This window comes from Macrobrachium nipponense, chromosome 8, assembly GCF_015104395.2.
Source record: "Macrobrachium nipponense isolate FS-2020 chromosome 8, ASM1510439v2, whole genome shotgun sequence".
NCBI classification, from domain to species: domain Eukaryota; kingdom Metazoa; phylum Arthropoda; class Malacostraca; order Decapoda; family Palaemonidae; genus Macrobrachium; species Macrobrachium nipponense.
The window spans coordinates 4,866,310-4,882,815 of NC_087203.1; the positions used below are offsets into that span (position 1 = coordinate 4,866,310).

The 16,506-nt window shown below is 40.7% G+C and overlaps 1 protein-coding gene across 1 annotated transcript in view; it reads left to right on the forward strand.

Moving 5' to 3' along the window:
- Window positions 1–16,506, forward strand: part of LOC135222596 (autophagy-related protein 16-like) — a gene marked incomplete in the record, with an annotated part of 256,503 nt that overhangs the window by 185,256 nt on the left and 54,741 nt on the right. Inside the window, 2 exon segments of the mRNA XM_064260686.1 lie at window positions 15,110–15,230; window positions 15,467–15,646. Coding sequence (XP_064116756.1) covers window positions 15,110–15,230; window positions 15,467–15,646 — 301 coding nt within the window.

Sequence of the window (16,506 nt, forward strand, 5' to 3'; positions counted from 1 at the left end):
TACATTCTCTTTCATCTGCAACTCAGTCATGTTCTTACTCGGATGGACCACCATCCCACACTCCTTCAAGAACCTATATCCTAACAACATATACTTATCATTCATTACCTCGACCACACAAAAGTCACACACCTTGCATCTTACCTTCACACTCATGCACTCATGGGCTCTATCCCCAAACCCTTCCTCATGCAACAACCCTTCCTGCACATGCATCAGCCCCCTTCATGCACATGCATCTCCCTTACTACATGCACACTAGAGGACCCACCCAACTGAATCCCCTTAACACCTGGTTTCCTGAATTCCCAGCCTGATTCATCCTCTTTTGCCTACAAACACTCGCCACATGACCCACTCCACATTCAACACACTTCGCTCGCTGTTCCTTACACATCATAGCATAATGCCCATTCTTTCCACAGTTACCACAAACCACATTCACATGGGTACCCCGACATCCACTATCTACATGCCCTGTCTGCCCACATCTATTACATTTATATTTCCCTATCTCTCTGACACTCATTAACAAATGTCTGGCTTTCCACACCCAAAACAAGCTCCTAACGCCCATTGACACTCATTCTTCTCATCCCCTGGTTTCCCACATCTATAACACTTCTGCTCCCACTCACAGCTAACTGACCATAACATTCCAACACTCACACTCCTATTTCTCTTAGGGTTCACCATACTTATGTTACTGACCCTAACGCTCGTATCACCCACTCGCTCTGCCATTCCTCTCGGCCCTTCTAAAACTGCCTCCCTATAGCTCCTAAATTCAGTCATACACTCATTTACTCCAGTCTTGATGCTGACACTTCTGCTCTCTTTCATACACCTATCTAATTCATAATCCTTAACTATCTCTTAGATATCATTCCATGTCAACATCTCATTAGGTCCATCTTACTTTCTAATTATGTTTCAGTTTCATACATTCAACTTCCCTGTCAGTTATATACTTAGCTATAGACTCCGTCGTCCCCGATAGAAATTCGAATTTCGCGGCACACGCTACAGGTAGGTAGGTCAGGTGATCTACCGCCCCGCCGCTGGGTGGCAGGAATAGGAACCATACCTTCTAGAACCAGATTTTCTCTATCGTTTGGAATGTAAACATACGTTTACGGTTCCTCCTGATTTGATTTTCGTGTTTCATCGCCATCGATCTTCTGGGCTGTCTTTTGCAGGGAAGTACTGGGTCTTTGGTTCGACATACGCTTTTATTAACTTTTTAATGAATTTCGCTTCGAAATTTCTAAGAAAATACTAAGAAAAACTACCGAAATTATCGGTAGACACTCACATAGTTTGCAATAAAGGGAATTATTAATATTTATTCATTATTACATGTAATAAAGGTTACAACTTTATTGAGGAAATATTAAACTCTAATATCCTACTTTAGGAAGTCAGAAAAGCATATAACTAGATACGCTTACTTTATAAGCTTTAATAGCGTTTATGCTAACGAGCAGTTAGAGTATTAGCAGTACTAGTAGTTGTTGCATCCTCATCACCTTCTTACTCCACAGAAACTACAAATTTATATATGCAAATTTGAAGATAATAGATGTAGCTCAAAAGCGAGCTCTTAAAAGGTAAGAAGTGAATATAGTGTTCCCTATTGAAGTGGAGGGTGCGTCTGATCGGCTCTGTCTCGCTCCCAGGTCTAGACCTCTTCCAAACTCACAAGCCCAGAGGAGAAGGAATGTCGAAAGCTGCACGGAGGTTTCAGAGAATCCCCACCGATCAGGCATCCCCTCGGCAGACTCTGTAGAACGTCCCAGACTGCCAAGTTCGCCATTGGAAAGGCGTCCTAAAATAGTGGAGGGTGCGTTCCGATCGGCTCTGTCTCGCTCTCAGGCCTAGACCTCTTCCAAGCTCACAAGCCCAGAGGAGAAGGAATGTCGAAAGCCTTAAGGAGGTTACAGAGAATCCCCAACGGTCGAGCGTCCCCTCGGCAGGATCTGTAGTAGCGTCCCAGACTGCCAAGGATAGCCGTTGGAAAGGCATCCTAAAACAGTGTTTTTTCGTCATCCGAGTCTTCATCGAAAGGAAAATAGGGTGGAGTTCTCACAAGCTGTCGAGACCTTCTAAAAGATCGTGGAAATCGCCAGCTTTGGATTCTATCCCGGAAAGTTTTCCGGAAGGCTATCCACCTGAGAAGAAGAAAGACATTTATTCATTAAATCCTCCTTCCCCTAGATCGGATACGGAGAAAGAAGACGACTACGAAGATCCTAGGAGAAAGGCAACAGTAGATATCTTCGTTAATAGGAGTTTTGAAGAAGGATCCTCCCAGGAGAAAGGCTCTCTTCCTTCCCGTTAAGAAATCCCGTCCGATAGAAGTCTTTGACAGCTCGGACGAGGCGGCCAGGCGCAAATCGCCGACAAGGCGAGAGGATTCTAAAGAGGCGCCTGAAGCGCCTGAAACGAGACGCAAAGAGCCTGAGGCGCCTGAAACGAGGCACAAAGCTCCTGAAGCGCCTGAACTGCCTGAAATGAGGCGCAAAGCGCCTGAAGCGCCTGAAACGAGGTGAAAAGCGCCTTAAACGCCTGAAGCGCCTGAAATGAGGCGCAAAGCGCCTGAAGCGCCTGAAACGAGGCGCAAAGCGCCTGAAGCTCCTGAAACGAGGCGCTAAGGCGCAAAGCGTGCCTGAAACTATAAACCAGGATCTTCATCAGAGATGGAGTTAGAGCCTGATTCTGCGAAAGGTGAAAGACATTCGAGGCCTTCTTCTGATAAGAACGGGAGTTGTCGCACAGGCGGCCGTCGCCCTTCTCAGGATAGTCTTAATGCAAGTAAAGGCAAGAGCAAGATCGGCTTTTTTCCTGGCGGGGACTCAAGATGTCGCACAGGCGGCCGTAGCCCTTGTCAGGTTAAAATCGGTACTGCTAAAAGCTCTTCACCTTACGAAAGCAGGCGCTCTCCTCCGGTTGCTCATTCTTCTCCCAACTTGATGGACAGGAAATGGAAGATAGATCGGAATTGGAAACTTTTATTGGAAAAAATTAGTTCATTACTAATAAGACGATATTAAAATCTTCCCCTTCCCCCTTCTAAAATAATGCAACCAACCATTTACAGAAATGAAGTGGCAATCGTTTGCAAATTAAACAAGATTCGTACGAGCTCTCATTCATTGATTAGAGGCTCTTCCAAATAATAGAGGTGTAGAATACGGCCTTATATCCAAGAGAATAAAAATTTGAGGGATTCTCTTTGATCCTAGAGTTTTCATTGCGATCTCTTTCGACTAATACTAATTCGTGTTTATTGACGAAAAGAACGAAGAGGGCAAGATTTCCATTCTCTCTCTGAATCGGAGAGGAAAGAATGTAGTAGCAAGACTTGCTGTATACGACTACTGAATGACAAGTCATATACGCATACCATAGTTGCCTTTGTGGTTCGCTACGGAATTATCTATATCCTTACAGGATTTTCCTGGTAAGGACTTCGCTTAAAAGGTTTGTTACGACAATACCTACTCAGCTTCGGTATTTAACAAAGGTTGTTTGGCTTAAATTTGCATTATTAAGAGCTTCTTAGGCTCGAGAATAATTTTATTATATTCCTTCATTGAATGAAGTAACTGGCAACTCATGAAATGGAATTGCAGCCAGGCAGCGAGCGAGACTGCCGGGCTGTCATTCTAACTCTAAGGCCAATACAGTACCATCCAGTTCTCGGTCATGAGCAGTCGGTTACATCTCTCTCTCCAACGGGATGGAATGGTTAACCGTATATTCCCCCTACAATCATGGACTTAGTCTCGAATGGAGGGGATAGTTAAGCTAACATAAATAAAATATTGTCTGCCTTTTGCTAAGAAGCTTTCATTAAGAAAGATATTATAACCTTTCAATGCTGTTTACCGTAGGTAACATTATTAAAGGATTCTAATGCAGCAGAACATTTATTATTATATAATGCTCTCATGCTTACAAAGCATGGCATATTAGAATACATGCTTAGTGAGAAGATGGATGTAGTAGAGAATTCACTTTAAGACTACGGTATGGTCAAGTCTTTCGAGAAACGCACACAACCTTTTTAGAATCGGATATTGCTCGAGAGAAGATGGATGAGTGGGATGGGAAACATTCTCTTCGTGGCAGAAATGGTTTCCCTGAATGGACTATGCTACGTATATAAGAGTTTTTTCCTACTAAGAACGGAGTTAACATGTGAAAGGATGTCGGTTACCATAAAGGCACAGATGTTCTGGCACGTAACATAAAGATTATTGAAGAAGTGCCAGCCTGGCGCAAAGCGCTAGAAGCGCCACCTGGCGCAATGCGCCAAAAAGCGCCAGCCTGGCACAAAATTGCGCCAGAAGCGCCAGCCTGGCGCAGTGAGCCTAAGAGCACCATCCAAAAATATTTTCTCGTTTTAGCGAGTTATTAACCTAAGAGTCCAGTAGCCTCTCAGACAGCACGCTCGGTAACGGCAAGATTCGTTCCTGATTTCGTTACCCATTTAATCACTTAGGGCCAATTCCATGACTCTCTCCTATCGCAAAGAGCATCGAGAATCTCTTTTTTCGCTCCTGTTCGCGTTAACAAAGAGAACCTATTTGGAAAACAGACAGGGAATGTAACGATCCTTAAGAGGTTCGATGCAAGATTTTGCATGTCCGTGAGAACCTTCTCGATCGATGATAATAACTGTGAAAGTATGTCTAACATTTATTGCAAAGAGTTGTGAGAACCTGCGAAAAGTCTTCTTCATAGATCTCTTAGCAAGGTAGAAGACAAACAGTCTTCCTGTAAACTGCTTCCTTTTCCTCAAACCAAGAGAGGTAGCAATATACGCCATCTTTATTTTATAGAAAGGGGAATAAACTTTAGTCTTTTTTCCCCTAAAATATAAATTCTTTACAGAATTTAAGATAAAGGGCGTCAAAGAAAGAGAGGATAATACTTTATGCCTCATTTTGGCCTTAGAGAGGTTGGATTCACAGAGGTCACGTTCTTCTCACAGCATGTTTTGGAAGTCTTTTCCAAGATAGTCTGAATATTCTATCAGCATCTATTATAAATGGACCTTAACAACCTCTCCACTCTGAGTTTGTCTGCGTGCAGACTGACCGGAAGTGGTCATGAATGAGAGGATTTTTCAAGGTAAATGACAGTCATGGACAAGATATAGAATTGCTGCAGATCGTGCTAGAGGGAATGAGGAAACTGTCCTCCTCCGATACCTCTGTGAACCACATAGCGGTTTTTTCTTCCCTTTCAGGGGGAAGAATCACCTTTGTATATATCTGCTATCAAAGAATGCAGTAAAAGGCTATACTCTGTCTCTATAAAGGGATTGGAGATAGCAGAGGATTAAGATCTTCGGGATCTTATACGATACCTCAATATGACAAGAGTAGGATATCATATACTTCTAATGGGATCTTTTTTGTGGCCACAGATTCTATGTTCCGACAAGATGGAACTGCTCCACATCAAACTTCTTTGAGAAATTTTTATGAGGGAATTCTTTGTTTCTCTTGGTCCTAGACGATCAAGAAGACAAGTGAATTTTTTGAGCATTGGAATCTCGCATCAGATTCTATGGAGATTAGGCAATGGGTTCTTGCCACCATAGTATGTCTGGCAAAGAACTAAAACCCCCTATTCCTGATTCAATGTTTTCAGATAGAGGTTTCGTTGTCCAGGTAGGGTACTTACTTTTTCATCTACAGTAGAATGGTTCAAACGTTTGCCTACAGTCTTTGGAATGTGATGACGGCTCGAAATGCTTCCCAGAAGGTGTTCAGAGGGATACAATAAAGAGCTAGAAATCAGGAGTACTCCCAATTTCAGCTCGGAGTCTCCTTCACTTCCAGGCTTCTTCCTTCTTCGGGCAAGGATAGGGAAGATTCTGCAATGAGACACCCCTTCAACATGTAAGAAGAGATCTCGTGAGCACGGAAGTATTCAAGAAGGACCCTCCTCGGAGGAAGACTTATCTCTCGTACGGTTAGATATCCTATCGGTCTACTGGATGTAGCTGATTACAATCACCTCCCCTTGCCGGAGAGGCCAAAGCTCAAAGTGGAAGAACTTCTTCACTCTTCTCCAGTCTCCTGATAAACTATTTGATGTTCAGGACTTTGGACAATGTAGCGCCAACCAGGTGCCATATGCCAAAACAGGGCGTAAAAAAAACACTATAGGCAGGACAGTTTCAAGGAACACTGTCCATGATCTGATGAAGAGAAAGAGGGGTCTCCAACCTAGCGCAGATGCGCTAGAGGCAACAAATCGGACAGATAAGAGTGTCCGATGTGGGCATCGCCAGACATCCTCGAGACTCTACCAAGCTCGAAGCTCCAGCAAGTGGAGAGGAGTCAGCCAGGCACCAAGACGCCAAATAGTGCCAGTCTGGAACCAGGCGTGAAGCTACGTTACCAGGCGGCGAGGCGCCAGCCATGAGTCAGGCGAAAAGCGCCTTCCAGGCACCAACCAAGTGTCAGGCAGGCGCGAGGCGCCAGCCAGACACGAGGCACGATGTGCCACCCAGGCGCAAGCCAGGCTCTAGGCTTCATCTAGAAAAGATCCATTTCAAAGGAAGCCCTGGTCTTCTTTGAAATAAGTGTGATCGCTAAAGCACTTCATGAATAACTTGATGATTCCTTCAAACAGCCTCGCTTGAAGTGCGAGCTTTTTATGAATTTTTGTTCATTACATAATATGTCGTGAAGGACATATTAGCTGTAACTTACGGGAGATGCAACTCTGTGTGGAGCTTCCCTTTGCACGAAGGAGGTCAAGTTTGACCTACGAGAGATCCTTCTCTCTTGGTTTTACGTGTCTACGGATACGTTGCTGGGATAGGGAGCCGACACTGATCCTTAACTAAGTGAGTTAATTTTTATGTTAACCCTCTTACGCCGACTGGACATATTTTACGTCAACATTTTTTGTTTCCCGTGTGCCGACTAGACGTATTTTACGTCGACATTTTTTGTTTGGTGTTCCGACGGGACGTATTTTACGTGACTTACAAAAGTTTTTTAAATTTAGCAGGAAAAAACTTATAGGCTACCAGCCTAAAACTTTTGAATCACGCGCCTTGGGGATGCTGGGAGTTCACGGATCAAGGTGTTGTTTTGTTTACAATCGTTACGCAGGCGCGCAAGCGCAATTTCTTTCTTGCCGCACTAAAAAGTATGTGACACATCTTGGAAATTATTTCGTCACTTTGACATAATTTTTGTACCATTGTAAATTAGCCGTTACATGAAGTATTATATAGGAAAATGTGCGCATTTTTATGTAGAATACAACAATAAAATACTCATGATTGTAGCTTTTATCAGAATTTTGAGATATTTTCATATAAATAACGATAATTGCCAAAATTTCAACCTTCGGTCAAACTTTGACTCTACCGAAATGGTCGAAAGACGCAATGTAAGCTAACACTCTTATATTTTAGTAATATTCAATCATTTACCTTAATTTTGCAACTAATTGGAAGTCTCTAGCACAATATTTCGATTTATGGTGAATTTATGAAAAAACTCTTTCCTTACGTCCGCGCGGTAACTCTTCCGAAAAATATCATACATGCGATTCTGGTAATGTTTGCTCCATTTTAAAACTTAGTCGTTATATAAAGTTTTATATATGGAAATGTGCGCAATTTCATGCACAATACAACTAAAAACAACCCATGGTTGTAGCTTTTTATCAGTTTTGAGATATTTTCATATAAATAATGATAATTGCCAAAATTTCAACCATTTGGTCAACTTTGACTCTACCGAAATGGTCGAAAAAACGCAATTGTAAGCTAAACGCTTATATTCGAGTAATATTCAAGCATTTACCTTCATTTTGCAACAAATTGGAAGTCTCTAGCACAATATTTCGATTTTTGGTGAATTTATGAAAAAAAAACAAAAAACTTTCTTTACGTCCGCGCGGTAACTCTTCCGAAAAAATCATACGTGCGATTGTGTAATGTTTGCACCATTTTAAATTAGCCCGTTACATAAAAGTTTTATATATGAAAATGTGTGCAATTTCATGTAGAATACAACAAAATAATTGAAGGTTGTAGCTTTTTCTCATTTTTTGAAATATTTGCATATAAATCTTGATAAATAGAAAAAAAACCACGTTTCGGGTCAACTTTGACTCACCTGAAATGGGTCGAAAACGCAATTGTAAGCAAAACTCTTACAGTCTAGAAATATTCAGTCATTTATCTTCATCTTGACAAACAAATTCGAAGTCTAGCAAAATATTTATTTAAATTTATGGTGAATTAAAAAAAAACCTCTTTTCCTTCCCTAACCGCGTGCGGATTTCTCCGCCACAAATCTCCAAATGCGTACGTACCATTCTCGGAATAATTGCTCTGTTTCATATAGGCATTTCAAAGAGGTTTTATATATGAAAATGTTTCGCAAATTTCATGTAGAATAAAACGAAAAATATTTGAAGGTTGTAGCTTTTCTTATTTCTGAAATAATTGCAGATATGGTCGGAACACTTGCAATTGTAAGCTAATACTCTTACAGTATAGTAATATTCAATCATTTGTCTTCATTTTGAAAGAAATTGGAAGTCTCTTAGGACAAATATTTTAGATTTATGGTGAATTTTTGAAAACATATTTGTTTACGTCCGCGCGTTACGAATTCATGTATTATTTTGTGATAATATTTTCTCTGTGTTTTGCTTTTATCGTTTTACAATATGTTATATAGCCAAAATGATCGCAATTTAGTGTACATTAGAACGAAATAAAAGTAACTTGTTACCTTTAACCGTTTTTGCGCACAGCGCGATTTGAATACAATTATATATGAAATTTTGTTTTTGTGCTATCATATATCGCATTATTTATATATGATAATGATATTTTTTTTCATTTCTGATGGTTCATACTAAACTTCAGCAATGACAAAAAAAGGAGCCAAAAATGAACTCTTAATCTTGAAAACTAAGCGCAGTGTGATTTTTTGAAAAAAATATTTTTTCCGCTTCCGCGCTCACTCTGAAACACCTCCGGCACACGGAAGACAATTTTTTTACGGCAGCTTCGGCGGAAGAGGGTTAACATAGTGTTTTTTTTTTTTTTTTTTTTTCTTTGTTTGGTTTGGGGGGGGGGAAAGGAGTTTGGGGATAGCTCTTTTCAAACTAAGCACAAACCCTCGTGTTGGATGGATCAAGGTGATCGGGATCGTGTTGTGCTCCTTAATTATGCCCCTAGGCATAAGTGTATTGTCATGTAAGTGGATAAGACCCCATTGACAAATGACCATTAGATTCTGTCGAGTAAGTGGATAAGACCCCATTGACAGATCTACAAGAACTCTTAGCCATAGGTCACATCCTCGCTGAGGCTCTTGAGACGAAGCAGACTACTAGCAATAGCTAGGAAGTGACCCTTCGTCTAAACACATAGGACCAAGGTTTTATTTATTTATTATCTACAACGTATGTTGTTTACCTGTCTAATCAGTAATTAGCTGTCTCTTACCCTCCGCCAAAGTGCCAATCAGCTAAGTATATATCTGACAGGGAAGTTGAATGTATGAAAATATTGTTATTGTACAATAAAGTTTCATACATACTTACTGGCAGATTTATACGATTGAATGGCCCACCCAGTCCTCCCCTCAGGAGACAGGTGGAAGAGAAAATCTGGTTCTAGAAGGTATGGTTTTCCTATTCCTGCCACCCAGCGGCGGGGCGCTAGATCACCTGACCTACCTACCTGTAGCGTGTGCTGCGAAATCGAATTTTTATCGGGGACGAACGGGAGTCTATAGCTAAGTATAATAAGTCTATATTGCCAGGTAAGTATGTATGAAACTTATTGTACATAACAATATCAATATTTATAAACTCATACACACACTCAGGCATAGTTGCTAACAACTTCCTCATTAACTCCTTGCACTCATTTACCTTATCCCCAAACTTTTTCCTAGCTAACGTCTCTAACGCATACATACATCAACAAGGACTCACCAACGCTCATTCTGGCCTCCTAAAAATCATTTTTCCTCCAATACCTAATGCTACTCTTTGACCTCCTAGCCTGCTCCATAATCCTAGTCTTAAAACTCTCATATGACACATTCCCTACACTCATCATTATCCCATACATACTCAGCAAATATCCTGTCAAAAATTCCCCTAACTCCCTAACCCAAACTCTACTATTATCCCCATTCTTTGCTGTACAGTAGTTCTCATATTCCATTAAAAAGTCCCCTATATCCTTACTACCATATCCCTTGTATTGTGCACAGCACATCGGGGTACCTCACTCATATTGACAGCCTTTCGTATTTCTCGCTCACTCTCACTGTCACTCCCGCGACTTCATCCTGACCCCTCTTAACCTCTTCCGAATACAGCAAATCCACTTCTATACTCACATCCATACTGTTAGACATGCCCTTCCTACCCTTTTTCTTCTTGCCTACTTGTTCCCACCTACCACTATCCGAATCGCTCTCATCCTGTCCCTTACTCTCAGCCCCTTTCACAACGTCCTCAGTCCTTGTCTCATCCTGTCTGTCATCCTTACCAATCTTCTTCCCTTTATAGTCTTATTCTTCCCTCTTACCCTTGTCCTCAGTTCTATCCTTGTCCTGTGTCTTTCTCTTCTTTTCCTCACTTATCACAAACACATCCCCCTCTTCACTCGTACTCTCATCCACTCGCCCTCTCACCTTCTTCATCGCGTCAAGCCCGTCACCAGACCCAGGAAGCCTACCTCCAACAGCCCCCTCTCCCAGAAGTCCCCTAAACATTTTCTACCCAGCAATCATCACCAACTCCAGCTTCTCATCCATTTCCTCAATCATTCGCTCTTTAGCCCCTTTCACTTCCTCTTTCATTCCTCTTCTACACTCCCCATCATCCCTCGCAACTCTTCAAACTCCCACTTTTGCTACTCACACTCAATCCTCAGCCTCTCATTCTCCACTTCCACCCTTTCCCTAACTTCCCTCGCTGACTGCAGTTCCTCCCTAAGCCTTCTAATCTTGTCCATCCCTTCCATCTTTACCTTTTCAGCTTGTCCAACCCTTCCATCTTTACCTCTCCAAAAGTCATAACGACCTCGCTGTCCCAGTCGTCCTTTTACAGCAACACCAGCAGTCCCTGTTTGTGCGCCAAAAATATTATGTGGTGGGATCTCCCCACATTTACATTAATTAATCCTGGCTTACAAATTTCCCCCTTGCCACACTTTTCCCTTTACATTACTTTAATTACTAAAAGGACACTTGGTTCAGCAAAGCCAAAAAACACAATATCAAACACATTTACTCACCAGGAAACTTGTTACAATCAGGGTGAGAAGCTGCGCTTTCAACGTGGTATGGCCGTCGAAAAACAAACTCCACAGCTACTAGCAAACTGCCAAACACCAAACCAACTGTCACCAACAAACTACTGAATACTAACACAAAAAAACACCAAACAAGCAACAAGACTACACACCAATTTACAAACATCTGAAGCGACAAATCGCGTACCAATTCGACAAACACAGATGGACACAAGCATGACAGAACTCGATTACTGAATACCCAAAAACTATGAAAATGCACACAGACGACTGCTCCTGACTAACTCCAAATGCTCGGCGACTGAGTCACTCAATGAGCCAAAATGCCTGCCAAACAAGCAGTTCATTCGTCAACCACACATTTATCATTCACACCCTCTCTCTCAAAATGAAAAAAAAAGGCATAAACCTTCCCCATACTATCTTAACAATAATAATAAACATAAAAATGCAATATATTAAATACACAAAACATCCAAGACCCTTCCTATTGCTTCTGACGAACACAAACAACCAACAAGACAACAGACAAAACAACCAGCTGCTCTCTCTCTCTCTCTCTCTCTCTCTCTCTCTCTCTCTCTCTCTCTCTCTCTCTCTCTCTCTCTCATGCAACCCTTGAGAATGTTGTCAAGTGTAGCCAATTCATCAATTCCCCCATAAAAGACGATTATGTATTGTGATCCTTTCTCTTAGCGTGGAAAACAGGTGCTACTTGGAATCTTAGATAGTCTATTAATGTTATGAACCATAGTTCATTAACTCCCCAAGCATAGGGAGAGTTTGTTGACCTTGAATCTGTCATCCACATGGAGTCTCTATTACTTTTCTAGGTAAGGGTGGTTGAGCTCACGTTGTATCATCCCTTCATTATGCATACGTTCATCAGACTATTTGTAGTACTTTGAGTGCTTGGAGAATCAGTTTGCATAGTTTTGTTAGACAGACATGGATGATCTTTTATGTGATATGGTCCCTGGAAGTTTGGGTAGTTGTTATTCCTGCTGTTGATTTGTACATAGGCTTCATCATACAAAGACTTACTGGACCTCTGAAGTGTAGTTTTATGTGATGTTAAGCAGGAGATAGTCGATGCAGTTGAGTCATGTTCCACTCACACAAATTTGCTTCTTTAATTTTGATTTTGACTGATCAAACAGAAGTTTATGCATTTTCTACCCTGAAATTGTGTTAGCTTGAATCATTACTGTGAGAAAATATATGTCAATATCCTTATGTGAGAAAATATATGTCAATGTCCTTAACAAGTAGATCATTGGATTGTTGGTGAGTCTGAAATTCTTGAAGAAGTAAGAATGTCAGTTCTGTCATGAACATACTAGTAGAGGTTTGAAGATTTACTTGGGGGACAAAGCAACTGTTTCAACTGCTGTGGTTGCATTCTGTTTTTGGTGTTTTGTATCAGATTAGCCTTACAATCTGTGGGCCAGAGAGTTCCCACCCATTTCGTGCAAGATTCTTGTATGACATCAATCATGGCTTTTTCCACAACAGATACAGAAATCATAATCTGTTTGTTATTAAGTAAGGAAAGTCAGATGTGAATTAGGGGCAGGAAAGAATCACAGATTCTCTTTCCTCTCCAGCATTATTGTCTAACACTACCATTCTCTCTTTCTTTCCTAAAGGCAAGAAAAAGATATCCCAGATTAGAGACTCCATAGCACTTCTGTTGTAGAGATAACAGTCATTGGTGGAATTCAGAGTGGGAATCCCTCATTCTCTATTCATCCACTACTCATTAGTTATTCAACCCTTACTGGCAGCAAAGTGATCTACAGCCAAACCTTTGGGTGTGGTCAGGCCTTCAGGTTCTTGGGTTGGAAAGAAATTAACTTCGCTAAATCCAGACAAGTATCTCAGCCCTTGCTCTTTTAGGGAGGAAAGGATGACATTTTTATCTGTTCCTTCCTCCTCAAACCATGGCTGAGAGGAGGAAAAGGAAAGAATGATTAAGGAAGATTGCTGTGTAACTATCCCATTATTTCTGCTGCTTCATTTCTGGGGTTGCTTGCCTTGCCATCTTTTCCTCAGGGTTTACAGAGACAATAGAGAAAGGTGCTAGAAGTTGTAAGGAACCAGTCTCCAAGTTTTCACAGGCACTTCTCTTGAGTTAGGGAATCACTGCAATTGGAGTTAGGTGTCTGAACTTCAGTTGTTGAGTACTTGTGCTGCAAACTCTCTTTAGATGGATCGGCAGAAGTTACCCAGTAGTCAACAATAGGAAATAATTTCATGCTTAGTAAGTTTCAAGAAACATGCACTTGCATGTAACTGTCTGGGAGAGCTAGGGTTTTCCTATTCTTGTTTATTTTAATGCTATTGCTTTTGAAACTTTAAAACCAAAGTGAGCTCTACAGATGATTATCAAGTTCCCACCTGAATGTCATCTTAGACTTATGTGTTTACACTTTGTTACCAAGCCAGTGGAGTTCTCCTGGGTTTTTGTTCTAAGAGAACACCCTCCTACATCCTTCTGACAAAGTGGAACAAAAGGATAAAAGTTAAATCTGTGTTAAATTAGCTGATAAATAATAACAGGGCAAGTTTTGTAGGATGTCCCTCTCTTGCTTTGTGAAGTACCCAACAAGCTTATGACTTCTTTCGGGAGAACATCATCCTCTGAGCTTATTTGAGGATACACGAAGTCAGGGCATGGGACTAACCTTAGCCCTTTTGGATGATCTTTGCAGGGCGTCAGGGCAAAGAGAGCAGGTGTCTGTATTGTAGGAATCCATTTTCTCATTCTACCAGAGGAAAATTGCCCACAGGTCCCCAGGCATTTTTGGAACTGTGGTGGTTGCTCTACAGGTGGTGAAGGTACCCAGCTCTGCCTAGACAGACTAGTATCTCTCCCAAGTACATAAGCATAATATAAGTACTGGGGGATGAATACAGTGACTGGACCCACTCTCTATGCTATTTCCATTCTAGATCAGTATTTGGGCTGAAGAAGAAGCTGGTTCAGGCTATATTTAGGTGCCTCCACTTCGAGCATCCAATCTTTGCTTTGCTTAGTGTCTAAGATCTGGCTCCCTCCACTATCCCTTTTAACAAGGGCGTCTGGAGCATAGGTAGAACTACTTGCTAGATCAAATTTGGGTTTGAACTTCCTTTCACCTGGAATTACCTTTCAGGGGATTTTGTGGTTCTCGGATGTGTCTTCCATACTTGAGTACCATCCCATAATCAAGGATATTCTAGCCCAGGGCCTACTGCTTTGGCCAATCTTCTTAGCAAACCAAGAGGGAATTATGACAGCCCTTGATTGGATGCAGAAACAGGAGAATAACAGTTCTGGGTGATCAGCTGCAGTCAGTTGACAGGGACTATTCTACCTAATGGGTAAATATCTTGTCATAAAAGGCAAAGGTTTGTATTCCCACAGGGAGAAGTACCAAATTTTAAAAATAATTTGTGATTTTCTTAGGTATACAAACCATAACCTATTATATAGTTAAACCCATCTCAACTGCCACGTTTGTTCACTGTAGTCAAAACAAAAGTGGCCAATATTGGTTGATGAGTGTGGGGTATTCCCCCATTCACCCCCTTTACTGCCAGTTAATTACTTAGTTACCAAGTTCAACGAACATCCCAGCTACATTGAAGTATATTTCAAATTATCAAAAGGCTTTGGTTTGTTTACCTAAGAGAAATATAAATTACTTAGAAATGTAGTATTTCAGTACTAAGTTACATGTCGTTCGTTCATAATAAGAAAGTAACCATTGGTACATTATTGTCTGTTTACAGCACACCCTCACTGGCCATTCGGGAAAGGTCATGGCAGCAAAGTTTTTGTCAGAATCGTCCAGAGTAGTGACAGGATCTCATGACCGTACGCTCAAAATCTGGGACCTTCGCAGTCGTGCATGTGAGTCTCTTTACCATGCTAGTACCAGCTAAATCTTTTAAATCATGACTGGTCCTCTGACTTCTTGTCAGATAATGACCTGTAATCTCATTTTAGTAATGCTAGATTTTTCAAATTTTGGATTCATTCTTTATACCAAAACCAAGTACTTTTCTTTTCTTTACCTGAATTTTATATATATAGTAGTACTCTCAGGCATACAGCAGGGCTACAAAAATTTGTTTTTCTCTTCCCAGGTATACGAACTATTTTTGCTGGATCAAGTTGCAATGATTTAGTGCCATCTGACAGTGCAGCAACAACAATAATATCCGGTCATTTTGACAAAAAGATAAGGTTTTGGGACACTAGAACAGAACAGTCGGCAAGTGAAGTGTCTCTACAGGGAAAGATTACATCTCTCTCTCTGTCAAGAGGTACTGTTTTTCTTTTGGTAATTGTTATGAAATAGACATTGTAGTCTCCCATCATTTACTTCAAATGATTGGGATAAACAGTTGACCCCAGGATTTGCGGACTCACGCATTTGCGGATTTCTCTCGGGAATGTTTCCCCGCATTATTTGCGGAAAATTCGCATATTCACGGTATTTTTGTATGAGAAATATCCACAAATTCCTGGGTTTTTTTATCAATTTCATCATAAAATGCACATTTTGTGATAAAACTATTAAAAAAATCAAGTATAAACATTTTTAGTGGGTTTTTCTTGAGTTTTAACTAACAAAATAGGCTGTTCAGCGTTTTTATAGGGGTTCCAACCATTCGCAGGTTCTAACTATTCAGGGGGGGTTGTCTGGTACGCATCCCCGTGTGTAATATATATATATATATATATATATATATATATATATATATATATATATATATATATATATATATATATATATATATATACAGTAGAGACCCGGTTCACGACCGTATTAGAACTCGACATAATCGGATTTCGCCACTAAATTTCATAACTTGTATCTGTTTTTCAACCAAAAAACCAGTTTCCGACCCCCGACCATATGATGTTTGTAAACAAAACTGTTTCCGCCAGCTGCCGCTAGTTGGCGTCATCCAGTGCTACCAAATGTAGCATAATTTCATGTTTTTTAGCATATTTGACCCAAGAATTGGAGCTTAGCATAATTTCTTTCACACTTAGGGTTCTAGTACAATTTTAGAATGTATTTTTCACTAAAATTTTAAATAAAATGCAGAAAATTCCTCAATTTCATACACAGCTATAGTGAATGTATCTTCAAGTGAAATTGCCTCAAAAGCAGCAC